Here is a 26,130-nt window from a genome sequence, read left to right on the forward strand (position 1 = left end):
CTAGGTGTGGCACTGTTTTGGAGTAGATGTCACGTTCATCTAGTCCCACATAATATGAAATCCATCTTGGGTCAAGGCCTGGACTAAAATAATCTAATATGCTATAATCATGAATCTATCTGGGGAGCCATAGGGGGGAGGAACATTTTCGATTCAGTAGCGTCTCCTCTTCTCCCTTCGCAGGCACAAGCTGCGGTCTCTGAGAATCCACGTCGCCCAGTTACTGACCACGTTGATGCCGGAGCTGGACCTGGAGCAGGTGGACTATGACGTGGACGTCATCGACGAGATCCTAGACCAAGTGCTGGAGCAGGCGGAGAAGCAAGCCAATGGCCACGAGTAACAAACACGCACGGCGTCAGAGATGGCTTTATCCAAACTGTGCCAACAAAACTTTATTTAAACCTTACAACGGGACAATGGCTTCTGGACTCCACGGATCCCAGATGTAATAATAATCTGTCTGCGAGAGACGATTTATGCACAAGGCGGATACCTCAGTTTTTATACAGATTTTACTAAACCTATAATAATAACCTGCTGTATTTTTCATACCGAATTTGCCAAATGGAACCGCAGTGAATGAGACGATTTTGGGGTGACGCCGAGGGTCCCCCGTCGCTGGAGGTTTTTGTTTTTTGTAATATGGAAGATGTCGGTTTGTCGTATTGCTCGTCGTTGTTGTCTCTTAAAGCACATGGTAGCTCTCCGGTTTCTGCACAACTACAACTCCCAGCATAGCCTGTTAGGGGGGGGAGGGATCAGACAGCGCCTGGTAAGCCCCAAATGAACCCTATTGCATTGGATACTCTCCCTTTCAATAATGACCAAAAATTGGAGGGGGGGGGGTGTCTCTTTTTACTACCACATTGTGAACAAATTAATTTTTATTTATTTGTGTGAATTTTTGATTTCTTACCAATTTGTTATAGTAAAGGGTTAATCTACCTAAAATTTTGCATCTCCATGCTGAGAGGTCAGACTAATCTATCATGGCAGAGATGTATGACACAATGATGCTGCGTCCTTCACTTTGGGAATAGGCGTGTGCGCCAGGTCAGACCTCCATAATAAATTTAGGTAATGTTCCCTTTTATGGATTCTTTTCCCTGGGCTTATCTATAGATGACTTTTCTTTAGCATCAATATGTGATCAGTGGGGGGGGGTCTGATACCCTGGAGTAGCTGGGATGTGACCACAGCATTTGTGACACAGCGCCCTACATTGAATAGTGGCTGTGCCTGGTATTGCAGCTCAGACCTATTCCATTACTGCTGTTCCTGGTGATGGATGAACATCATGAAATCTGCAAAGCTGCTGGACCTGCGTGTAGGACATCCATGATCGCATATTGATGACCTATCATTACCACTTATCATATATATATATATTAGAGGGTCCAGTGTCCCCTTTTGGAATTGAGCAGTGGTCATGTGTCCATTCATAGTCCAGGAGACTGACAGCGATGGCTGTCAGTCCCATAGACTTTGAACAAAGCAGCACCATAAGGGCCACAGTTTTCCTGTTCTTGTGGGGCCTCCAGTGGTCACCTGTGGATCAGTAAGTGTCAATTATGGGAAAAATCCTTTAAATATCATCATAGGATAGAGAAACAGGCAGTATATCTGTTACTACAGGACATTTCATGCCGGGTTATAGTTTGAAGGGAGTGTCACCAGAACCAGCATATCACCCCAGCCCTGCAGATAGATAGGTTACTGTCACCAGACCCAGCATATCACCCCAGCCCTGCAGATAGATAGGTTAGTGTCACCAGACCCAGCATATCACCCCAGCCCTGCAGATAGATAGGTTAGTGTCACCAGAACCAGCATATCACCCCAGCCCTGCAGATAGATAGGTTAGTGTCACCAGACCCAGCATATCACCCCAGCCCTGCAGATAGATAGGTTAGTGTCACCAGACCCAGCATATCACCCCAGCCCTGCAGATAGATAGGTTACTGTCACCAGATCCAGCATATCACCCCAGCCCTGCAGATAGATAGGTTAGTGTCACCAGACCCAGCATATCACCCCAGCCCTGCAGATAGATAGGTTAGTGTCACCAGAACCAGCGTATCACCCCAGCCCTGCAGATAGATAGGTTACTGTCACCAGACCCAGCATATCACCCCAGCCCTGCAGATAGATAGGTTACTGTCACCAGACCCAGCATATCACCCCAGCCCTGCAGATAGATAGGTTAGTGTCACCAGAACCAGCATATCACCCCAGCCCTGCAGATAGATAGGTTAGTGTCACCAGACCCAGCATATCACCCCAGCCCTGCAGATAGATAGGTTAGTGTCACCAGACCCAGCATATCACCCCAGCCCTGCAGATAGATAGGTTAGTGTCACCAGATCCAGCATATCACCCCAGCCCTGCAGATAGATAGGTTAGTGTCACCAGACCCAGCATATCACCCCAGCCCTGCAGATAGATAGGTTAGTGTCACCAGAACCAGCGTATCACCCCAGCCCTGCAGATAGATAGGTTACTGTCACCAGACCCAGCGTATCACCCCAGCCCTGCAGATAGATAGGTTACTGTCACCAGACCCAGCATATCACCCCAGCCCTGCAGATAGATAGGTTAGTGTCACCAGAACCAGCATATCACCCCAGCCCTGCAGATAGATAGGTTAGTGTCACCAGACCCAGCATATCACCCCAGCCCTGCCGATAGATAGGTTAGTGTCACCAGAACCAGCGTATCACCCCAGCCCTGCAGATAGATAGGTTAGTGTCACCAGACCCAGCATATCACCCCAGTCCTGCAGATAGATAGGTTAGTGTCACCAGACCCAGCGTATCACCCCAGCCCTGCAGATAGATAGGTTAGTGTCACCAGAACCAGCGTATCACCCCAGCCCTGCAGATAGATAGGTTAGTGTCACCAGAACCAGCGTATCACCCCAGCCCTGCAGATAGATAGGTTAGTGTCACCAGAACCAGCGTATCACCCCAGCCCTGCAGATAGATAGGTTAGTGTCACCAGAACCAGCGTATCACCCCAGCCCTGCAGATAGATAGGTTAGTGTCACCAGAACCAGCGTATCACCCCAGCCCTGCAGATAGATAGGTTAGTGTCACCAGAACCAGCGTATCACCCCAGCCCTGCAGATAGATAGGTTAGTGTCACCAGAACCAGCGTATCACCCCAGCCCTGCAGATAGATAGGTTACTGTCACCAGAACCAGCATAGCACCCCAGTCCTGCAGATATGCTGGTTCTGGTGACACTAACCTATCTATCTGCAGGGCTGGGGTGATATGCTGGGTCTGGTGACACTCCCTTTAAAAGATTAAGTATCCAGTTGCTCCTTAGCAAGAGACTACAGACTATTACTATGTAAAATCCCACCGCTCTACTAATAATGCTAAGACGCAAGTGGTTAATGTAGGTTTTCCTGCCTTGGATCCTATAAAGAGGTGCTATCCCCTGGTCCTGGTGTCCCGGTGGTCTCTGTACTCCCCGTAGACTGGTAGAGTAGGGTTTTCCCCCTTGAGGGTACATACATTGGTGACCCAGCAATAAGCTGTGTACATGCGGCGTTGCCTTCTGATGATTGTATAATTCTCCATCAGGTTCCAGCTTTCATTAGATACAGTATATATTACACCTCTGGGTTATACGGTAAGTGATAACCGTAAAGGGAAGACTGGATATTAATTTTTTTTAATTTTTTTTTACCCGTATGTATATAAAGATGCATAGGTTAATTCTTACAAGCCGGGTCCTAACTATGCAAAGGTTTTCATATTTATTGCTGTAAATGCACGGACAGGACGGCAGCCGTCACAGCGCGTGGCGGATTACAGAAGGATATTGCGGTACAGATTCTCCCGTAGCTCCATGACATACTTATGGTATATACTGCCATCACTGGTCTCCGCTGTGGGCCGGTATGATGGATGCGATCAGAGGATCGGCCCGCGCTCTTCATGCTATTTATATTGCTGATTTATTTGACAATTACATTTTAATAAATACTTTGTTTCTTATTTTCTGCTTTCTTGGTATTCTTCACGTGCGGGAGCTGTAATGGCGGCCATATTGGATGGCCAGGAACACGAGTAACTAAAATACGGCTTAAAGCAGGGGGTCTCAAACTCAGCCAGGCAAATGGGCCGCAGATAGGGAAAATTAGAAATTGATGGGCCACGTTCCTTTCATATTTTAGAAAGGAGAAATTTATTGCCAAATAACCCTAGCAATGGCCTTGTAAAGTATAATGTCTCCCAGCAGTGGTCCTGTACAGTATAATGTCTCCCAGCAGTGGTCCTGTACAGTATAATGTCTCCCAGCGGTGGCCCCGTACAGTATAATGTCTCCCAGCGGTGGCCCCTGTACAGTATAATGTCTCCCAGCAGTGGCCCCGTACAGTATAATGTCTCCCAGCAGTGGTCCTGTACAGTATAATGTCTCCCAGCGGTGGCCCCGTACAGTATAATGTCTCCCAGCGGTGGCCCCTGTACAGTATAATGTCTCCCAGCAGTGGCCCCCGTACAGTATAATGTCTCCCAGCAGTGGCCCCTGTACAGTATAATGTCTCTCAGCAGTGGCCCCTGTACAGTATAATGTCTCCCAGCAGTGGCCTCTGTACAGTATAATGTCTCCCAGCGGTGGCCCCGTACAGTATAATGTCTCCCAGCGGTGGCCCCTGTACAGTATAATGTCTCCCAGCAGTGGTCCTGTACAGTATGTCTCCCAGCAGTGGCCCCCGTACAGTATAATGTCTCCCAGCAGTGGCCTCTGTACAGTATAATGTCTCCCAGCAGTGGTCCTGTACAGTATAATGTCTCCCAGCAGTGGCCTTGTAAAGTATAATGTCTCCCAGCGGTGGCCCCGTACAGTATAATGTCTCCCAGCAATGGCCTTGTAAAGTATAATGTCTCCCAGCAGTGGTCCTGTACAGTATAATGTCTCCCAGCAGTGGTCCTGTACAGTATAATGTCTCCCAGCAGTGGCCCCTGTACAGTATAATGTCTCCCAGCAGTGGTCCCTGTACAGTATAATGTCTCCCAGCAGTGGCCCCTGTACAGTATAATGTCTCCCAGCAGTGGCCCCGTACAGTATAATGTCTCCCAGCAGTGGTCCTGTACAGTATAATGTCTCCCAGCAGTGGCCCCGTACAGTATAATGTCTCCCAGCAGTGGCCCCTGTACAGTATAATGTCTCCCAGCAGTGGCCCCTGTACAGTATAATGTCTCCCAGCAGTGGCCCCTGTACAGTATAATGTCTCCCAGCAGTGGCCCCTGTACAGTATAATGTCTCTCAGCGGTGGCCCCTGTACAGTATAATGTCTCCCAGCGGTGGCCCCCGTACAGTATAATGTCTCCCAGCGGTGGCCCCCGTACAGTATAATGTCTCCCAGCGGTGGCCCCCGTACAGTATAATGTCTCCCAGCGGTGGCCCCCGTACAGTATAATGTCTCCCAGCGGTGGCCCCCGTACAGTATAATGTCTCCCAGCGGTGGCCCCCGTACAGTATAATGTCTCCCAGCGGTGGCCCCCGTACAGTATAATGTCTCCCAGCGGTGGCCCCCGTACAGTATAATGTCTCCCAGCGGTGGCCCCTGTACAGTATAATGTCTCCCAGCGGTGGCCCCGTACAGTATAATGTCTCCCAGCGGTGGCCCCTGTACAGTATAATGGCTCCCAGCGGTGGCCCCGTACAGTATGTCTCCCAGCGGTGGCCCCCGTACAGTATAATGTCTCCCAGCGGTGGCCCCCGTACAGTATAATGTCTCCCAGCGGTGGCCCCCGTACAGTATAATGTCTCCCAGCGGTGGCCCCCGTACAGTATAATGTCTCCCAGCGGTGGCCCCGTACAGTATAATGTCTCCCAGCGGTGGCCCCCGTACAGTATAATGTCTCCCAGCGGTGGCCCCCGTACAGTATAATGTCTCCCAGCGGTGGCCCCCGTACAGTATAATGTCTCCCAGCGGTGGCCCCCGTACAGTATAATGTCTCCCAGCGGTGGCCCCTGTACAGTATAATGGCTCCCAGCGGTGGCCCCCGTACAGTATAATGTCTCCCAGCAATGGCCTTGTAAAGTATAATGTCTCCCAGCAGTGGCCCCTGTACAGTATAATGTCTCCCAGCAGTGGCCCCTGTACAGTATAATGTCTCCCAGCAGTGGCCCCTGTACAGTATGTCTCCCAGCAGTGGCCCCGTACAGTATAATGTCTCCCAGCAGTGGTCCTGTACAGTATAATGTCTCCCAGCAGTGGCCCCGTACAGTATAATGTCTCCCAGCAGTGGCCCCTGTACAGTATAATGTCTCCCAGCGGTGGCCCCTGTACAGTATAATGTCTCCCAGCGGTGGCCCCTGTACAGTATAATGTCTCTCAGCGGTGGCCCCTGTACAGTATAATGTCTCCCAGCGGTGGCCCCTGTACAGTATAATGTCTCCCAGCGGTGGCCCCCGTACAGTATAATGTCTCCCAGCGGTGGCCCCCGTACAGTATAATGTCTCCCAGCGGTGGCCCCCGTACAGTATAATGTCTCCCAGCGGTGGCCCCCGTACAGTATAATGTCTCCCAGCGGTGGCCCCGTACAGTATAATGTCTCCCAGCGGTGGCCCCTGTACAGTATAATGGCTCCCAGCGGTGGCCCCGTACAGTATAATGTCTCCCAGCGGTGGCCCCCGTACAGTATAATGTCTCCCAGCGGTGGCCCCCGTACAGTATAATGTCTCCCAGCGGTGGCCCCGTACAGTATAATGTCTCCCAGCGGTGGCCCCGTACAGTATAATGTCTCCCAGCGGTGGCCCCGTACAGTATAATGTCTCCCAGCGGTGGCCCCGTACAGTATAATGTCTCCCAGCGGTGGCCTCAGTACAGTATAATGTCTCCCAGCGGTGGCCCCTGTACAGTATAATGTCTCCCAGCGGTGGCCCCGTACAGTATAATGTCTCCCAGCGGTGGCCTTGTACAGTATAATGTCTCCCAGCGGTGGCCCCGTACAGTATAATGTCTCCCAGCGGTGGCCCCCGTACAGTATAATGTCTCCCAGCGGTGGCCCCCGTACAGTATAATGTCTCCCAGCGGTGGCCCCCGTACAGTATAATGTCTCCCAGCGGTGGCCCCCGTACAGTATAATGTCTCCCAGCAGTGGCCCCCGTACAGTATAATGTCTCCCAGCGGTGGCCCCGTACAGTATAATGTCTCCCAGCGGTGGCCCCTGTACAGTATAATGGCTCCCAGCGGTGGCCCCCGTACAGTATAATGTCTCCCAGCAATGGCCTTGTAAAGTATAATGTCTCCCAGCAGTGGTCCTGTACAGTATAATGTCTCCCAGCAGTGGCCCCTGTACAGTATAATGTCTCCCAGCAGTGGCCCCTGTACAGTATAATGTCTCCCAGCAGTGGCCCCTGTACAGTATGTCTCCCAGCAGTGGCCCCGTACAGTATAATGTCTCCCAGCAGTGGTCCTGTACAGTATAATGTCTCCCAGCAGTGGCCCCGTACAGTATAATGTCTCCCAGCAGTGGCCCCTGTACAGTATAATGTCTCCCAACGGTGGCCCCTGTACAGTATAATGTCTCCCAGCGGTGGCCCCTGTACAGTATAATGTCTCTCAGCGGTGGCCCCTGTACAGTATAATGTCTCCCAGCGGTGGCCCCTGTACAGTATAATGTCTCCCAGCGGTGGCCCCTGTACAGTATAATGTCTCCCAGCGGTGGCCCCCGTACAGTATAATGTCTCCCAGCGGTGGCCCCCGTACAGTATAATGTCTCCCAGCGGTGGCCCCCGTACAGTATAATGTCTCCCAGCGGTGGCCCCGTACAGTATAATGTCTCCCAGCGGTGGCCCCTGTACAGTATAATGTCTCCCAGCAGTGGCCCCCGTACAGTATAATGTCTCCCAGCAGTGGCCCCGTACAGTATAATGTCTCCCAGCGGTGGCCCCGTACAGTATAATGTCTCCCAGCGGTGGCCCCCGTACAGTATAATGTCTCCCAGCGGTGGCCCCCGTACAGTATAATGTCTCCCAGCGGTGGCCCCCGTACAGTATAATGTCTCCCAGCGGTGGCCCCGTACAGTATAATGTCTCCCAGCGGTGGCCCCATACAGTATAATGTCTCCCAGCGGTGGCCCCGTACAGTATAATGTCTCCCAGCGGTGGCCTCAGTACAGTATAATGTCTCCCAGCGGTGGCCCCTGTACAGTATAATGTCTCCCAGCGGTGGCCCCGTACAGTATAATGTCTCCCAGCGGTGGCCTTGTACAGTATAATGTCTCCCAGCAGTGGCCCCGTACAGTATAATGTCTCCCAGCGGTGGCCCCCGTACAGTATAATGTCTCCCAGCGGTGGCCCCCGTACAGTATAATGTCTCCCAGCAGTGGCCCCGTACAGTATAATGTCTCCCAGCGGTGGCCCCCGTACAGTATAATGTCTCCCAGCGGTGGCCCCCGTACAGTATAATGTCTCCCAGCGGTGGCCCCCGTACAGTATAATGTCTCCCAGCGGTGGCCCCGTACAGTATAATGTCTCCCAGCGGTGGCCCCTGTACAGTATAATGGCTCCCAGCGGTGGCCCCGTACAGTATAATGTCTCCCAGCGGTGGCCCCCGTACAGTATAATGTCTCCCAGCGGTGGCCCTGTACAGTATAATGTCTCCCAGCGGTGGCCCCCGTACAGTATAATGTCTCCCAGCAGTGGCCCCCGTACAGTATAATGTCTCCCAGCAGTGGCCCCGTACAGTATAATGTCTCCCAGCGGTGGCCCCGTACAGTATAATGTCTCCCAGCGGTGGCCCCGTACAGTATAATGTCTCCCAGCGGTGGCCCCGTACAGTATAATGTCTCCCAGCGGTGGCCCCGTACAGTATAATGTCTCCCAGCGGTGGCCCCGTACAGTATAATGTCTCCCAGCGGTGGCCCCGTACAGTATAATGTCTCCCAGCGGTGGCCCCGTACAGTATAATGTCTCCCAGCGCTGGCCCCGTACAGTATAATGTCTCCCAGCGGTGGCCCCGTACAGTATAATGTCTCCCAGCGGTGGCCCCGTACAGTATAATGTCTCCCAGCGGTGGCCCCGTACAGTATAATGTCTCCCAGCGGTGGCCCCTGTACAAAGGGGGCGCCATTGGCCCACTTGTTGTTATCCTGGCCCCAAATGGTCAAACGTCCAGATTGGAGCCATTGAGGAGTCGCCAGTCCCTCGTGCCACCAGGCTCCATCAGTCAGGACTTGCACGTTGTCTAGTAGATCCGCTAAGGCCGCAGCGTGCGCCATAATCATGTCTTCGGCTAAGTATGGCGCCAGCAGCTCGGCAATAATTTGATCGTGTTGGTGATCACGTCGGCTGCAGAGACACGAGGCGAGCAACAATCCATCCAGTCCCACGACGGCGTGGTCCGTAAACGGTGCTAAATTTATTTCTCGTAGCATCACAGGTGAGATACGTGGTCTCTGAGAGCTCCAAGAACATGGAGGTTGTCAGCAGGTCCTCATGCAATTACACCGATCCGCGGCGGGGTGATGGGGTCTGGTCTGGCACCTCGGCTGAGCTCCAGGAGGGAGGGCTCAGATTATTTGGCGCTGTTGGACGGAGAGCTCTCGAAATGGTTCAGACAGCGGCTTGTCGTCTTGGTCTATAAGACTTGAATCACGAGGTTTAGGTTCCTTGAAGAAGTGAGCAGTAGATCTTAAGATTTCAGGATCGATTTTAAAATCCGATCATTTTTCAGCCAATCCTGATCGTGAAATTTGCTCGATCGCCAATCGGGATCCGATTTTTCCCGATCCTTCAACCCCAGTCAATGCTTCTCTATGGGAAAAGTCACTTTTAGGGTTGATCCGATCTTCAGATTTCAAAATCCGATTTCTGATCGTTTTCCAGCCGATCGCAATCGTGAAATTTGCTCGATTGGGATCCGATCTTATCCAAACCCGATCGCTGAACCCTTAAGACATCTTGATAATGACACCAGGTTTCTGCAGCTTAGAGGGATTGTCTTAAGCACTCTGAGGGTAATGGGCGTGGTCTCTGTGAGGGCGGGGCTTACATGTAAACAGTTTTCCGACACCAGAAATCTACCTGAAGGCAAGTATTTCTAGTTGTCGGCCCCCACACTGACAGTCCGCAGGTAATCCCTTCCATAACAGTCTCCGCGCCCCTAGACAGAGCAGGCGCCATCACTACCCTGTGTATAGAGCAGCCCGCACCGCTCCCTCCCCGCCGCCAGGTGGCGCTGCAGCAGCCGCGGCTCCAAGTGACGGGACAGAGAAGCGCGGGCGGGAAAGTTTCTCCAGTCAAACCTTGTAGAGAGCCGGTCACGTCCTGAGGTAAGTCCCGGTACCGGGGGACACCGGAGGCTCCAGGTACTACCGGACAGCAGTGGCGCAGAGCGGGGTGTACAGTGAGGGGATTACTGCAGACTGGGACCGTATGGCTTGTGTTGTACAGGGGGTTACTGTATATGTATAGTGTATATAGTATAGCCTATATATTATGTGTGTGTGTACTACTGTATGTATATACATGCACATAGATCATGTTTCGTCACTGACTGCTGCACCATCATTACTTTTATACTGGAAATATTATATGGACTACAACTCCCAGCATGCCCAGGGAAGACTAAGTGTGAGAGTGGGGCCTGTCTGCATGTTATAAGTCTATAATGTGTGATAAGGCTACTATATCTATATCATGTGTGTATATGTAGCAGAGCTGAGTTTGTCATGTGACACCTCCATGCTCTTACATAGGACTGCAGGTGAGACGTATATTTGGGTCCCCGCCATCTTAGAAGTCATATACCCTGACTGCAGGACTCTGAGCAATGCTACTATATCTATATCATGTGTGTATATGTAGCAGAGCTGAGTTTGTCATGTGACACGGCCATGCTCTTACATAGGACTGCAGGTAAGTGATACCCGACCTTGTACACGGATTGATGAGGAGAATGGCCCTGATATGGTGGATACATGATGGAGCCTCCTCTGCAGGTGTGAACAGCGCCTTGTATGCAGTCTAGACAATGCTCTGTGACCAAAACAGCCGGCACCGCAGACTGATACATTGTAACAAACCAGCCGAAAGATCGGTGGAGGTGACACTGATGTGTTTAGCTCGCAGAGCATTGTCCGGACTGGAAAACGCCGATCCCTGGTGTCAGACTGGCCAGGCCCTGGAGAGAGGATGGAGGAGGTGAAACCCCTTCTGTATTTTCTGTTTTTATAACGCACATGGCTCCGTACTGCCCCCTCTGGTGACCCGGTATAAGGATGCTCCACTAAGAATGATTTTTTTACATGTATTTTCCTGTTCTTTCTATCCAGAATGAAAGTTATCACCTGTGAGATTTCCTGGCACAACCGTGAGCCGGTGTACAGCGTCGACTTTCAGCATGGCAACAACAAAATTAACAGAATGGCCTCTGCCGGGGTAGACACTGCCGTGCGGGTAAGTTTTGGGGGAAAAGAGGTGATAGAATACAGCAGGCATCACATATCCCAAAATTCCCAAATCTTATAAAATGGTGATTGAAACGGAATTAAAGCCACATCACGTGCCTCAATAAGACACCTTACGCTGGGTTCACACTAGTGTTCGGCAGTCCGTTCTGTGGTTTCCGTCTTCTGCATGCAGAAGACGGAAAATTGTCAGATCGGTCCGGCTGTGAGTGCCAGTGAGCGTTTTATGCTCTCCGCTGTGAAACCAATTTTTTAAAATTGGACACAGAGTACTGCGTGTCCGGTTTAAAGAAAAACAGTTTCGCGGCGGAGAGCATAAAACACTCACCGGCGCTTTGGCCGGACATTTTTCAAACCCATTCAAATGAATGGGCATGAAAGAGTCTTGCAGGTTTCTGTCTCCTGCCCCTGTTTTGTGGAGGAAACGGAAACCTGAAAGTGGAGACCCCGGGTGCAGATGTGAACGAGCCCTTATACAGCTTCGTACATGCTCACAAAGCTTAGTTTGGGATGTCAGAATTTGGGGACTAAAATAAGTTTTTTTTGCATTTTTAAAAACAGTTGTAAAATATTGAGATTTTATCTTTTCACAAAATTGCCCAGCTCTACTCCCAGCATGCATTTGTGCTCTGCTATAGAAGTGAATGGAGCTTGCTGGGAGTTGTAGTTTCTCAGCAGCTGGAGTGATATAGGTCTCTGACCAAGGACTATAACAGGAGGAGGGCTCTTACCAGTCATGTGAATGGGGGTCCTGGGTTCCCCTGTTTCAGGTATACACGCTCCATTCACTTCTATAGGACTGATGGAGAGAGAATTGTACTAAACTTGCTACTGTAGTCCCATAGAAATGGGGACTCGGGACCCCTGTTCTCATGGTCGGTAGGAGTCTGCACAGCTGGATCACCACCAATCTAGGTCTTATTCCCTATGTCCTGATTAGAGGATAATTTGTAAGTACCAGAATACACCCTATTAGGTGACGTGCACATGTCAGTGTCCGTGTCGCTGGGTCGTGATTGGATGGCACATGGATAACATCCACATGTCTCCGCGGCCCCATTTATTGAGGCCAGTGAGTACTGACAGGAAAAGGACCAGTCCTGAGTATTGCTCCCAGCCCCACACACCAGACTATGAAAATACAGAGTTGTGTGTATGGGGCCATAGAACGGAAAAACACGCCATGCACAGTGACGCTGCACACAGTCGTGAACCCGTGGCCTCACGTTGTGGAAGTGCAGCTTCTTTGTTGCAATTTTTTTTTTTTTTCTTGACCCAAAGCCAGGAATTGAGTGAGCAAAAGGTAGAAGTGTAAGAAGCTTCCTATATAGTTATCATTTCTTTTGTAGCTATTCTTGGTTTTGGCTAAAAAAAAAAAACTCAGCAAAATCTGCAACCAAAAAAATCTGCGTTTCCGCAACGTGCGGCCTAAGGCTCTGTTCCCACGGAGTAACGTGCCGCTCATTTAGACATGTAAACACGTGTCAGAGTGAGGCGCTTCAAAACACATCCCATTGACTTTAATGGGTGCCGTCTTACGCGCGCTACACATTGAAATCAATGGGTTACAAAGCCTCCCATGGATTTCAATGTGTAGCGCGTGTAATCCGGCACCCATTGAAATCAATGGGATCTGTTTTGAAGCGCCGCGTTTTGACACGTGTTTACGTGTCTAAATGAGCGGCGCGTTACTCCGTGGGACCGGAGCCTAAGAATGAGTTCACATGTGGCAGATGTTTTGACATGTATCTATACAACATATTGTCTCCTGCAATGTCTCTTACAAGACTGGACATAAAACGTAATGTTAGTGTCAGGTGGCTGCCAAACCACTGGATAGAAAGTGAGGGCGACTCGGACACATGTTTTGATCAATGTTTCATTTTTAAGACTTCTGATTTGTTTTTGTTTTTTGTCAGCTCTGGAAGGTGGAAAAAAATGCAGAAGGCAAAGCAGTGGTAGAGTTTTTAGCCAGTCTCACCCGTCACACCAAAGCTGTCAACGTTGTGCGCTTCTCTCCCAATGGGGAGGTTTTGGCATCAGGTGGAGATGGTAAGGAATGTAAATAGAATAGAAATGAAAATGTTACTTGACTTCCAAAGGCTTTGCTGCTTGTATTGTTTTCTGTTATCCGCCAGACCCTGCAGTATAGACACTGACTAATGGGGTTAAAGGGGGTATCCCCAGATTTATCACAAGTTATCACATATCCCCATGTGTCTGGTGGAAGGCAGCAGCAGATGGAGATCGTATTGGAGCAGAATCTTTTACTGATTATTAGGATTGAATCCTGCTCTAAATTGCCAGCAGATCGCCCTGTGTGTGCTTACCCTATAATAGTTCTCTTATGTTTGTTTTTTCACTCAGTCTTTGTTAGATTTCTGGTTTTAGGTAAATGTAAGTGCAGATTTCTGGATGTGGAGCGGTTACTCAGATGTTCTTGAAGGATAACTGGACTGTGACCCTTTTTTTATGCACAGATGCCGTTATATTATTATGGAAACAAAGTGAAAGCAAAGAACTGGAATCGACGCCTTTTACTGAAGAAGAGGAGACCGAGCTGAGCAAGGAGAACTGGACTGTGTTTAAGTCTCTGAGGTATCTGCATTATAGTCTATGGGGTCCATGCACTATAACTGTACAGCGCTTGCTCTTGTGCTGATATTCTGTTCAGGGGGTGGGGTGTCTTCCTGCAGCAGGCTCGTCCTTGCTAGTCAGGAGAGCTGCCAGCTTGCTGTTACGAGGGAGCTGACTTTTTCTCATAGGAATGCATTGACCAGCGTTGATTGGCCAGTGTACAGCATTTGTCTGTGAGGAGGTGGAGTCTAAGATCGGACCACAATGGAGACTGCTGTGCTCCAATCTTAGACTCCGCCTCGTCACAGACGAGCCTCCGGCAGAGCCAGCGTTGATTGGCCGAATGCTGTACACTGGCCAATCAAAGCTGGTCAGTTCATTCCTATGAAAAAAAAAAAGTCCGCTCCCTCGGAACAGCAAGCTGTCAGCTCTCCTGACTAGCAAGGACGAGCCTGCTGCAGAACTAGCATTGATTTGCCGAATGCTATACACTGTATAGCATTCAGCAAATCAACACTGGTTCTGAATCGAATCTTTACTGTGAATAGCAATTAGTATTCAAACAAGTACAAGTGTTTTGAATACCGTAGTATTCTATGGAATACCTACTCGATCGAATACTACTCTCATCTCTAAAACTAACCACTTTAAAGGGTTAAAGAGAACCTTTCACCACCTCCAACAAGTCCAGCACTTCACATCATTTAGTAGCTGCCCCTCCACTCATTCTGACATGGTTGCCTTTTTTTTTTCTGCAGCCCCCACCATTCCCGAGTAATAGGTGCAGTTAGTTTTGATGCCTGATATACTATTTAGATTCTGTTACGCAGGAGCAGACAAGGTGTCTGAGCTCTGAAACTGGCTTCCTCTGATAGGAACTCTGAATCACAGTGGTGAAAGGTCGCCTTTAAAATATTACTTTTCTCTTATTTTTCCCTACTCTTCTGGTTCGGTCTCTGATTCCGGCTCTCCAGAGACATCCATGGCCCTTGCAGCAAATCTATTAATACCGTTCTGTACTTCATGTATGTCATAACAGATGTACAATTATTGGTCACATGTTGTAGTCGGGTGTATCATTGCTGCAGGTGGACTGGTGGTGCAATGATGACAAACTAACTACTGACCGTGACCATTGAGGAAAGTGATTGGCTGCCGCAGCCATGTGAGAAGCCATTGATATAATTGCTGACCAGAAGTTTGGGCCTCCACAGGTACATGACTCAGGTTTCCCCCTTTGGACATCAGCAATACCTTGGTAGCTAAAATTGGAAAGATGTCCTGCAATAGGTCTTGTAGTTGTAACCTTAGGCCTGCTGTATACCTTTGGGCCTGTTTATAATACAAAATGACTGATACCAGGTGACATAAAAGCTAATTTTACTTTGCATTTTGTAGGGGTCACTTGGAAGACGTCTATGACATTAGCTGGACACAAGACAGCAACTGCATGGTCTCTGCTTCTGTGGATAATTCTGCGATTATGTGGGATGCCGTTAAAGGTGCGGTTTTATTATCTTGAATCGTTCAATAAACGCAAAGTGGCCATGTAGGCAAAAGGCTGAGCTAAAACTTTCATGTGCATCATACGCTGTCTTTTTCCATCTGTCAAAATCATAGCTCTTTGCAATCGAGTTGGGCCATGGCATATACAGGTGATTGGTCACAGACTGTATACTAAAGGCCTTGTGGCTAACCACAGTGACCAGCGGAGTCCAAGCTCTTGTATTGGATCAGCCACAGTCCTAGTACAAGTGTTGCTCTGTCACTATTGCATCAATGGTTATCAATGAGGGTGTGACCTCCACCGATAAACATTGATAGAGATGAGAGAGTAGTATTCGATCGAATACTCGTATCGGTCGAGTACCACACGGGAAAATTCCATTGAATTCAATGCAAAAAAACTCCTCGTGCTCCTCATCCTGCTACTTCCGGAACTTGGAGGATCCAATGTGTCGAACTTTGGTTTCCGGAACAACATTCCTGTTTTTTCCCATAGACTATAATGTTATTCGATCGAATACTACTCGCTCATCTCTAAACATTGATAGCCTTCCAATTAATAGAAAATCATGTGGTCACTTCTTGGCAAACCCTCCACATTCATAACAGCTTAGTCAAACTCTTAAAAGGTTAGCAGCATAGGAGCGTAGTACCTTCTTTACAATAGATTCCTATATGCTGTGTATGGGCTATATTGAAGGATTATTACAAGATTAAGGAGAGTGTGTCCTATAGAAGCGCAGAATATTATCTTAGTCCTATTAGTACATCCTGTAGCTTAAATGGCACAAAATATTTTCCATTTTGCTGCTAGCTGTGCTGGTACAATACTCCTTTGTATACTCTATATGTAAATTGTAATGGTGATTATATATACGAAGACCTGTTATCAATATGTGACATTCTCTCTAGTAAATGACATGGAATAAAAGACTATTGTAATATTTCCTCATGTACATTTCTTGACTTTTTAGGACAGAAAATATGTATATTCAATGAGCATAAGAGTTATGTGCAGGGAGTCACCTGGGATCCTCTTGGACAGTACATTGCAACACTAAGCTGTGACCGGTAAGTCCTATTGTGCACGCGGTTACTGGATCGTATGTGATAGCATGTGATTTTTATATATATATATATATATATATATATATATATATATATATATATATATATATATATATATATATGGAAAACATTAATTTACTGATCAGGATATATGTGGCTGACGCTGAGCTCACACATGCATTGGGTCTCAGTTCTTCGGGTCTGCTTGGGGACCCAAAAAATGGAAATCCAATACGCTTAAAGAGTGATTACCACGGAAACCTACCGACTCCATAAACTAAACACAAGAATCTTGACTTTTATTTTTATGGTGAGGAACATTTCACTGTAGTAGTGGGATAGCTGCAAGTTAAGCGCAGCCAGCCATATTTTTGTCCAAGTGTGCATGTTTTCTCAATAGGCAGAGAATACCACACTCTTCTTACAGCAGCTTCGTTCCTGTAGGGAAAAAGATAGGCCTAACATGCCTTCTTTCCCATCTTTTATGCCAGGACACCCTCCTACACGTTAGATGGTTGGTCAGTCCCACTATCATGGTCATGTTCATCCAATGTGTATGGCTACCTCCAAAGAGAAAGACGGACTGTAGTCTGTTGCTGTCTGTTTTGTGGATATATAAAAACAAAAAACTTGAGTCTTGAGTAGTTGATACCTTTTTTTTTAAATGGCTAACTAATAATGATGACAGATCACAATGTTTCGAAGCTCCCGGCTTCTTCTTCAGGTATATCTAAAAATTTCTGAAGGCTGCATATTTATGTACAGAGGGACACATAGGACTAGAATTCTAGGAGGGAGGGTGTAAGAAGGTTATTGTTACATACAAATAAACAATTCATCAGTTTGCAATGTTCTTATCAGTTCACACAGTGTCTTTTATGGCTGTCTCAGTTCAGTGATTTCTGTAGGATGCCATGAACCCATGTGACAGATTCATCCCTTTCTGCAATGTTTGAAGCAGGGTCATAAACTTGTACTCATAAATCAGTCTCTCTTTCCTGGATTTTGGTTTTAAGAGGGAATTTTAAATCCAGGAAAGAGAGACTGATTTATGAGTACAAGTTTATGACCCTGCTTCAAACATTGCAGAAAGGGATGAATCTGTCACATGGGTTCATGGCATCCTACAGAAATCACTGAACTGAGACAGCCATAAAGACACTGTGTGAACTGATAAGAACATTGCAAACTGATGAATTGTTTATTTGTATGTAACAATAACCAATAACCTTCTTACACCCTCCCTCCTAGAATTCTAGTCCTATGTGTCCCTCTGTACATAAATATGCAGCCTTCAGAAATTTTTAGATATACCTGAAGAAGAAGCCGGGAGCTTCGAAACATTGTGATCTGTCATCATTATTAGTTAGCCATTAAAAAAAAAGGTATCAACTACTCAAGACTCGTTTTTTTTTTTTTTTGTTTTTTTTTTATATTTCCTACCCACTGGCTAACACAGTACAAAAACAAACATATTCCTTGTCCTGTGGATGAAATACATTACTTTTATATTGAAGGGGTTGTCCAAGGGCTAATATCAATGGCCTGTCTTAAAGGGGTTGTGCCGTTACAGACATTTATCTCTCTCTATCCAGAAGACATTGGATAAGTGTTCGATAGTTAAGACGGGGAATCTAAAGTTCTGACTTGTGAATGGAGCACCAGTGCATGACCGATCCCCTATTCACTTGTCACACAAGAGCATTGGTGCTCAATTACCAGGGAGGCTTTAGGAGGACTTTCAGTCCCCTGTCCTCCTGATCATTGGGCACCCAGCTATCCCCTATACACAGAAAAAAAGGAAAAGTGTCCATAACAGAACAACTCCTTAAAGTATCCACCACTCCCACCAATCAGCCATGTAGACCTGGACATAGGATGAATTTATGATAGTAGTTTAGAGTGTAGTTTTATAGAAATATACAAAAACATTAAATGGAATTTCTCTTTCCAGGGTCTTGAGGGTATACAGAACAGAAACCAAGAGGGTTGCCTTCAATGTCAGCAAGATGATTTCTGCTAACACCACCCCTGAGGGAGAGGTACGGCCTTCTGGTTCTAGTTTTCTCTTGTTGCCTATGAATAGAGTGAATGTTGTTGCCTTACAATCTATAATAGCATTCAGATTGAATATTATGATATAGGGACATGGGTGAATTGTATTATTTGGGGCAACTGGTTGCAAACCTTGTAAAATCTATATTCTAGGCTTGTACTTCATTACATCTCTCTGTTACTTGCAGACTAAAACTTACCGAATGTATCATGACGACAGTATGAAATCTTTCTTTAGGAGGCTTTCATTTACCCCGGACGGCTCCCTCCTCCTCACCCCCGGTTTGTTTCTTGAGAAAATAATTGGCATGTTCGGGGCTCTTAAAGGGGTTGCTTGGGGGTTAAGGTTTTGGTTTTTTTTGTTGTTTTTTTTTTATGGCTCATCCTTAGGATTGTCCATAAATACCTGATTGGTGGGGAGGAGATGAGGCTTGAAATAACTTTAATTTTCTAAACACAATTTTTTTTTAATTTTTCAGCTGGATTTGTGGAGATAGGCGAGTCTCTGGTTAATACAACATACATATTCTCTAGGAAGAGTCTAAAGAGGTACGTGCACTTATTTATTGTGTGGTGGGGCTACAGTTTGGGATTGATGATTAGATTGTGCCGGTTGAAGTCCTTGCTGCACATGACTACAAATGGCAACCAGTGTTATTCCTGGATAATCCCTTCAAATCAATGTCTCTCTGGGCTATCTTAGCAATTGTCAAAGGATGTGATTTGCTTTAAGTAAAAAGGGTGAAGAGGAATTTTGGGTCAAAAGATGTGCCACTTCCCTCTTTTTACATAGGTGGCCCAGGGCAGGGATCGCTTACCCCATTGAATTTATTAAATCTCATGTCAGAAAAGTGGCGTGAGTTATACCAAGAACATACACCAGTCTCTGACTGCCAAATTGTTCAGGCGTCAAGAACCAAATGATGTATGTAATTTGGTATTTACCGCTTAGTGACAGGTCCTGTTTAATTTTGCACATTTAGTGCCATTGGGGGAATGCACTAAGGCTGGCCTACGTAATGATAAACTGTTTCTTGAAAATCCCTTCAAGTGGTATTGTGGGCAAAAAGGTTGTTATACTCAAATAAAGACACGTCTCAAAATACTACAAGGGGCAAGTGAGTACATTGTGTTGACCCACAGAAGGTTTCGTCTTAAGTGGTCACATAAATTCTCATAAAGGCTTCCAAAAATATGGTCTGTGTGCAAAAAGACCTTAATAGGTTATGTCTAAGACATTTTATGAGCGCTTTGTTTCCTCTCTAGGCCTATAGCACATCTCCCATGCCCGGGGAAAGCCACTCTTGCAGTTCGATGTTGTCCTGTTTTCTTCGAGTTAAGACCGGCACTAAAAGGTGATGAATCCTAAATCCTCCCACTTCTTTATAAATGAAATAGCCTTATTGAACACATTGCAATTATACATGTATGCACGAAGAGAAACCTTACCCAAACCTGACTCCCCTCTCCGCTCGGGTAGGTGGGTTTAAAAAAGAAAAAATCTCAGGGAACCCCCTACCAATGTTATAATAATAGGTAGTGGTCAATCATTTACTCACCTGTCTACACTCCTGTCCAGGCCAGCCTCCGCTGCCATCTCCTGGTCATACAGTACTAGACCCTGAAGTACATCAGGACGTAATGCCCAGGCCTTCTTCAGCATCGAAGAGGCAGTACCTGAGGCAGGCTCGGACAGGAGCGGGGATGGGTGAATAAATTGTCAGCTACATATCGCATTACCTACTGGTGGTATTATTAGCAACAAATGGTGCAGCTTCCAGGACCTTTGGGTACATCATTCTCATAGTCCGTTTTAGTATTCACTCCACGGTGTTTTCAGCTACAGACGCAGATGAGGAAATGTGTAAAACAGTGTTACTTACCTTTCTGTCTGTCTCTGGCACTTGAGTCTATACGGCACAACATAATGTGTGCAGGAACGGTAAGTAACTCTGTTTTACTTGTTTCCTCACCGCTGAACCCACACTATAATAGAAGTTTTGATTAGTCCATGTTCACCCAACACGTAATCATACTATAAAGGGGGCGAGACGTAGAAGTGGCATAACCTAAATAATGGAGGTAAAATGCCCTATTAATCGCTTTTATTTGGTGTATAATCTGCCAGCCCTACTACTTCAGTCATTTCACTTCCTACTTTAAGTTTTTTCAAACATGTTTTCTTTTGTAGATGGCGACGGTGCGGTGCCCCAGCAAAGTGTCATCTCTCTGCCTTATCGTATGATTTTTGCTGTGGCCTCAGAAGATGCCGTGCTTTTCTACGACACGCAGCAGCTTTTTCCTTTCGGTTATGTTTCCAATGTGCATTACCACACCCTGAGCGACATATCCTGGTAAGATTACAGTATTTTACACACTATGTATGGAACTATCTTGTCCTAGTAATAGCGGTTATCAGCTTACCATAAATGTACGATCACTAGGTGTCTGACTGTGAGGACCATCCCCAGTCTGGAGAATAAGATTCCTCTCACCCCTTGTGCGAATAGCGGTGGTTCATGTGTTTCATTTACCTCTGTGGGACTGACACAGTCAAGTACAATATTTTGCTAATCCTATAGGAGTGAATGACGTTAATTCCTACTGCTGCTGTATACACAGGTGATTCTGAGCCCTGTTCTTATGATCACAGGGGTAGTCAGCCCCTCACGATCATACATTTATTATGATGTTCAGGGGCCAGTCCCTTTAAGGATTTGTTTGTGCCCATTGGTAATGTCACCCTTGACTCCTTATGTCTTGTTTCACAATATACTAAGCTTCTTTCTTATGTGTCAGGTCTCGTGACGGAACATTTCTCTCCATCTCCTCCACCGATGGATACTGCTCCTTTGTGACCTTTGATGAAGGTGAACTGGGAGTTCCTCTTAAAGAGAAGCCTCCATTAGTTTTAAGTACTCCTGCAGAAAAGAAGCTCAGGAGATCCCAAGGCAGAAAGATGGCCTCTCCAGGACTACGAGCGGGTGAGCTAACCCCGACTGCTCGACACTTAGAACAGTCTAGTCCGTCCACTCCTATGCATAGCAGACAGTCTGCCGCAGGAAGTATGCCATCAACTCCAGTGGGAATATCAGTCATCCCTGCGACCCCGACATCTGAGGACAGGAAGAACGCTCAGAGCAAAGCTGCACAGCCCCGAAGAATTGCTATAAACACCTTGGAAGCTTGGAGCAAATCCTCCACCCCAAGTCCCAGGTGAGCGCTTCATAGGGATTCCTATACAGCAGGGCAACAAGGCCAAATTGAGGTGATCCCGTGTCGATGATCATTAAAGGGGTTTTCTTGGATTATTTTTAGAGCACCATTAAAGAATGTTGTGTTGTTGTGGACGCTTATATCCTATCCACCGGTCAAGGAGTAAGTGTCTGATCCCTCCTTGTCAATGGAGCAGCAGTGCGCCTGCTTGTATGGGGCTGTAGATACTGATGGAGATTACAGGTCCTGATGGCCCCATAGCATCGATTGGAGCACTGGTCATACAAGTCACTGGAGCTGCATTTACAAGGAGGCTTTAAAGGGATTCTACCATTAAAATCAAATGTTTTCTTGATAACACGTAGGAATAGCCTTAAGAAAGGCTATTCGTTTCCTACCTTTCGTTGTCTTCTCCGCGCTGCCATTCCGTAGAAATCTTGGTTTTCACCGGTATACAAATGAGTTCTCTCACAGCACTAGGGGCGGGTCCCAGCGCTCAAACAGCACTGGGGGCGTCCCCAATGCTACGAGAGAACACTCTCCAGCGTCGCCTCCTCCTCTTCAGGAACGGCCTCTTATTCTGGCGCTGGCAGTCAAACTTCTAGGCCTCAGGCAAAGCTGACTGCGCATGCCCGTTGGCCACAAGAAAATGGCCGCTTACACAGTGTTGTAAGCGGCTACTCTCTTTTGGCAGGCATGCACAGTCAGCTCTGCCCGAGGCCTAGAAGTTTGACCGCCTGCGCTGGAAGAGGACACGCAGAGAGGCCATTCCTGAAGAAGATGGAGGTGACGCTGGAGAGGACATCTGACACTACCTGATCTTCAATTGATTTCATATGTTAAAATTCCATAAACTTCAGCAGCAAATGTATGGGTCCGTTGGTTACCTAACTTCTGGGATATGATGTCCAACTCTGTAGTAGAACAAATGTAAGAAAGCAGTGGAACTGGAAACACTCATATGTTGGGTTGAGGTGCAAGCAGAAAATGGGTCCTCCGACCCTGTCAGTATCCAAAAAAGAACTTATCTGCTGCGCACTCTTGATTCAGTGATGAATAAACAAATACATTTTTGGTGAAGGTAACAGGTCGACACGGCATGGAAAAAAACAGTCAAAAAATTGATCCAATGTTAATCAGGGACTTTTCGGTCTAATGGCCTTCATCATGTCAGATCAATGTGTGAAGTACAAGGAGCCTCCATGGCGTGGAGATCATTTGTTTTTTCAACTCTGTAGTAGGGTTTAAAGGAAGTTTCCCAATTTCTGCAAGTGAATGTCATGGGAGCGATTACAACAGGAATGTCCCAGAGTTATTGCGTCCTGTCAGTCTCGATCGATTTCCTAATAGGTTACTGCACAGGAGCTATAACATATGAGCAGTAATGATGATGAGGAGAGTTTGTGTCCTGTGTCATGAGATGGGGGTTTGTTTGTTTTCTTGCCACATCCATAAATCTCGAATCTTTTTGTTTTCCTCCTTAGGAGAATCAACCTTATTCCTATCAAGACAAATTCACCAAGCACAGAGCAAACCGCAGCAGCATCCCCCCAACCCAGTAACACAGGTAAGTAAATGATTGTGGGCCCAAACTGCAAACCCCCCAGAAAGTGATGTAAGGATTCAATCCATAGAAACCCTTAAAGAGGACCTTTCATCAGATTGGGCACAGCCAGTCCTATTTACTGCTGGAAAGCTGACAGTGCACTGAATTCAGCACACTATCGGCTTTCCCGATCTGTGCCCCGGGTAAAGCGCTATCGGTCCCAGTACCGTAGCGCTTTACAGTCAGAAGGGCGTTTCTGACACTTAGCCAGGGACGCCCTTCTGCCCAGCAGATCCTATTGCCCTGTACTGTGGAGCGGGGACGAACGCCCCCTCCCTCTCTTGATAATACTCGTTCCTTCCCGCTCACACAGCACAGCGCGGTAGGCGCTGCTGGGCAGAAGGGCGTCCCTGGCTAAGTGTCAGAAACGCCCTTCTGACTGTAAAGCCCTACGGTACCGATAGCGCTTTACCCGGGGAACAGATCGGGAAAGCCGACAGTGCGCTGAATTCAGCGCACGGTCAGCTTTCCAGCAGTATATAGAACTGCCTGTGCCCGATCTGATGAAAGGTCCTCTTTAATAATGACTGTGTAATAACACTCCTTCCCTCACTCAGTACAGCGCCGCCTATGGTCAGTCAGTGCAAATCTGTAAGTAGTTTTGTATGAACAATGACTTTTACAGAATGTACCTGTCACAAGGCCATGTATTTCAGTATAGATTATACATACATTTAAAGGGATTTTCTGAGACTATAACCTTGATGATCTGTCCTTAGGATGTCATCAATGTTAGATTTGCAGGGGTCCAACACCCATCGCCCCCACCGATCGGCTGATTGAAAGGACATTGGTCACATAGCCTTTTTGTTGTGTAGCCCCATTCACGTGAAAGGAGCTGAGCTGCAATACCAAGCACAGCCACTATAACATGTATGGCACTGTGCTTGCACAATCTTTATGCCTTGCTTTATGTTTTATACTGGGGGGGGGAGGGAATTTCTCATTTGACCCTTGATCTTTTTTTATTGGGTTATTGACTTGGAGATAACTTTGCTTCTTGTAGATATAAAGTACTTGCGCCCTCCAGAAAACTCAGCAGTTCAAGACCCCAGCTGTAAACCCCCGGAGTCAAAGCGTCCGAAAAAGGAGCCAGCACCAGGCCTTGTCATAGACAATGAGGTTCCTGGCACCAGCAAGGACACAATGAAGTAAGAACGTCTGCTTGGAGTAGTGACTGCCCCTCCGGCACAGGATGGATTCCCAGCATGCACCAGTTCACACACAGCGGGCATCCAGCCTTTACCCAGTGGATCTATAGTCTCGTCTTCATGGGTTATGACACTTTCCTCCCGAGGACTCGAGATCAGGTCTCTTATACTTGTTGCTCTGACTGGCGTCTCCTCCCATTGTTGTACCCCTTCTTGTCTCCGGGGTCTTGTTATTGTTTGTTCTGCCTTTTACTTGTCTTTTTGGTAAGTTCCTCTGCCGAGGAGATCTGAGTGCAATAACTCCACCAATCTGATAGGGAAAATAACGTCTCCTCTGTGTCCTAGGAGTTCAAGGGGTTTTAAGGATCTCTTATGTATTGATGAATATGTGATTGGTGGGGGGGGTCTGACACCCAGAACCCTACAGATCATCTGTATAGAGAGAGCGCAGCGTTCTGGTGTGTACTGCGGCCTCTTCACAGTGCCATACATTGTATTATGGCTGTGCCCAGCTCTACCATGTGACCGATGAATGTAACGTTATTGGTACAAGGAAGAGTCCGCAGCCTCTTCAGACTACTGATCGGCGGGGGTCCCAAGTGTCAGACCCCACTGATCATATCTTGATGACTAAGGTGCTTATCTCATGAAATATCAAGATCAACTTGTTCCTGGTGATCTAAGCCATGAGAGCCACATATAATGGAGCAAGGGTGAGAAGATGGAGGTAGGGGGTCCTTCATGCACATGCCTGAGGGAGGGAAGGGGGTCTGTTGCTCCGTTCCATTCTGATGGTTGAGGGACATTGGACTGAATTTCCATATTAAAATCAAATTGGAGACAGAAAGCACTTGGATGTCATCAGGGAACATCCCGACATCTCCTCTGTTGTGTGCACGAGGACTTCATCTGCTCTTTCTATGTCAGTAGCTGTGTCCTTAGAGTTGTCCTGACTATATACACCGCTGTCTCCTGCCTGGTTTTGGCCACATTGTACGGTGTACATCATGTAGCTGTATCTGTTAGACCCTTTTTTTTTTTTCTTTTTCGCATCCACTTTACAACACCCTGTCCTATCTAATTTAAAGGGGTTGTCCAGGATATACAGATTTGTTCAAGGAGATCGGGGAAAGTGTTTAAAAATAAAAAATATTCCCCTGGTGCTATGGTGTCTCCCGCCGCAATCCGGTCCTCGGGTCGTCTTCGGGCAGAAGTCCTTGTCTAACGTAACTGCAGAGGCTTAAGGAAAGGACGGGGGGATGTCACAGGTGACTTATGTGAGCAATGTCCTGCTTACTTTCTTGAGGCTTCTGCCAGAAGACAAGCCAAGGAGCAGCCAGACCTAACTGTGGTGGGAGACCCCGGAGCACCAGGGACAAGGGAGTGTCTCGGCTCCTTGATCATATCTGTATATCCTGAACAACCCCTTTTAATATATCTACACAGTGATCAGAGCTCTGATCAAATGTGGCTGCACACATCGCCACCACTAGGGGGAGCTTTCTCCAGACTGT

At 47.3% G+C, this 26,130-nt stretch overlaps 2 protein-coding genes across 2 annotated transcripts in view; both read left to right on the top strand.

Moving 5' to 3' along the window:
* The window catches only part of MORC3 (MORC family CW-type zinc finger 3), a 33,979-nt gene extending 32,173 nt beyond the window's left edge, over window positions 1-1,806 (top strand). Inside the window, exon 17 of the mRNA XM_075263465.1 lies at window positions 184-1,806. Within this exon, the coding sequence (XP_075119566.1) occupies window positions 184-343 (160 nt within the window). The 3' untranslated portion in view covers window positions 344-1,806. The remainder of the gene's footprint in view (window positions 1-183) is intronic.
* An 8,452-nt stretch (window positions 1,807-10,258) lies between these two features.
* Window positions 10,259-24,620, top strand: CHAF1B (chromatin assembly factor 1 subunit B). The gene is made up of 14 exons (XM_075262581.1): window positions 10,259-10,300; window positions 11,303-11,426; window positions 13,357-13,489; window positions 13,918-14,035; window positions 15,413-15,516; window positions 16,495-16,591; window positions 18,543-18,630; window positions 18,832-18,925; window positions 19,123-19,192; window positions 19,910-19,998; window positions 20,835-20,997; window positions 21,443-21,859; window positions 23,344-23,426; window positions 24,496-24,620. Exons 2-14 carry the CDS (start codon window positions 11,304-11,306, stop codon window positions 24,618-24,620), a joined length of 1,704 nt encoding a protein of 567 aa, XP_075118682.1. The 5' UTR covers window positions 10,259-10,300; window position 11,303.
* The last annotated feature ends 1,510 nt before the right edge of the window (window positions 24,621-26,130 follow it).

The sequence above is a fragment of the Leptodactylus fuscus genome, chromosome 2 (assembly GCF_031893055.1).
Source record: "Leptodactylus fuscus isolate aLepFus1 chromosome 2, aLepFus1.hap2, whole genome shotgun sequence".
NCBI lineage: Eukaryota > Metazoa > Chordata > Amphibia > Anura > Leptodactylidae > Leptodactylus > Leptodactylus fuscus.

Excerpts from the sequence above, each read along its gene's own strand:
- CHAF1B (XM_075262581.1), top strand. The coding sequence starts at position 11,304 with ATGAAAGTTATCACCTGTGAGATTTCCTGGCACAACCGTGAGCCGGTG. Across the intron at positions 14,036-15,412 it reads ACTGTGTTTAAGTCTCTGAG|GGGTCACTTGGAAGACGTCT; the intron begins GTATCTGCATTA and ends TGCATTTTGTAG. Across the intron at positions 23,427-24,495 it reads CCCCCAACCCAGTAACACAG|AAAACTCAGCAGTTCAAGAC; the intron begins GTAAGTAAATGA and ends TGCGCCCTCCAG.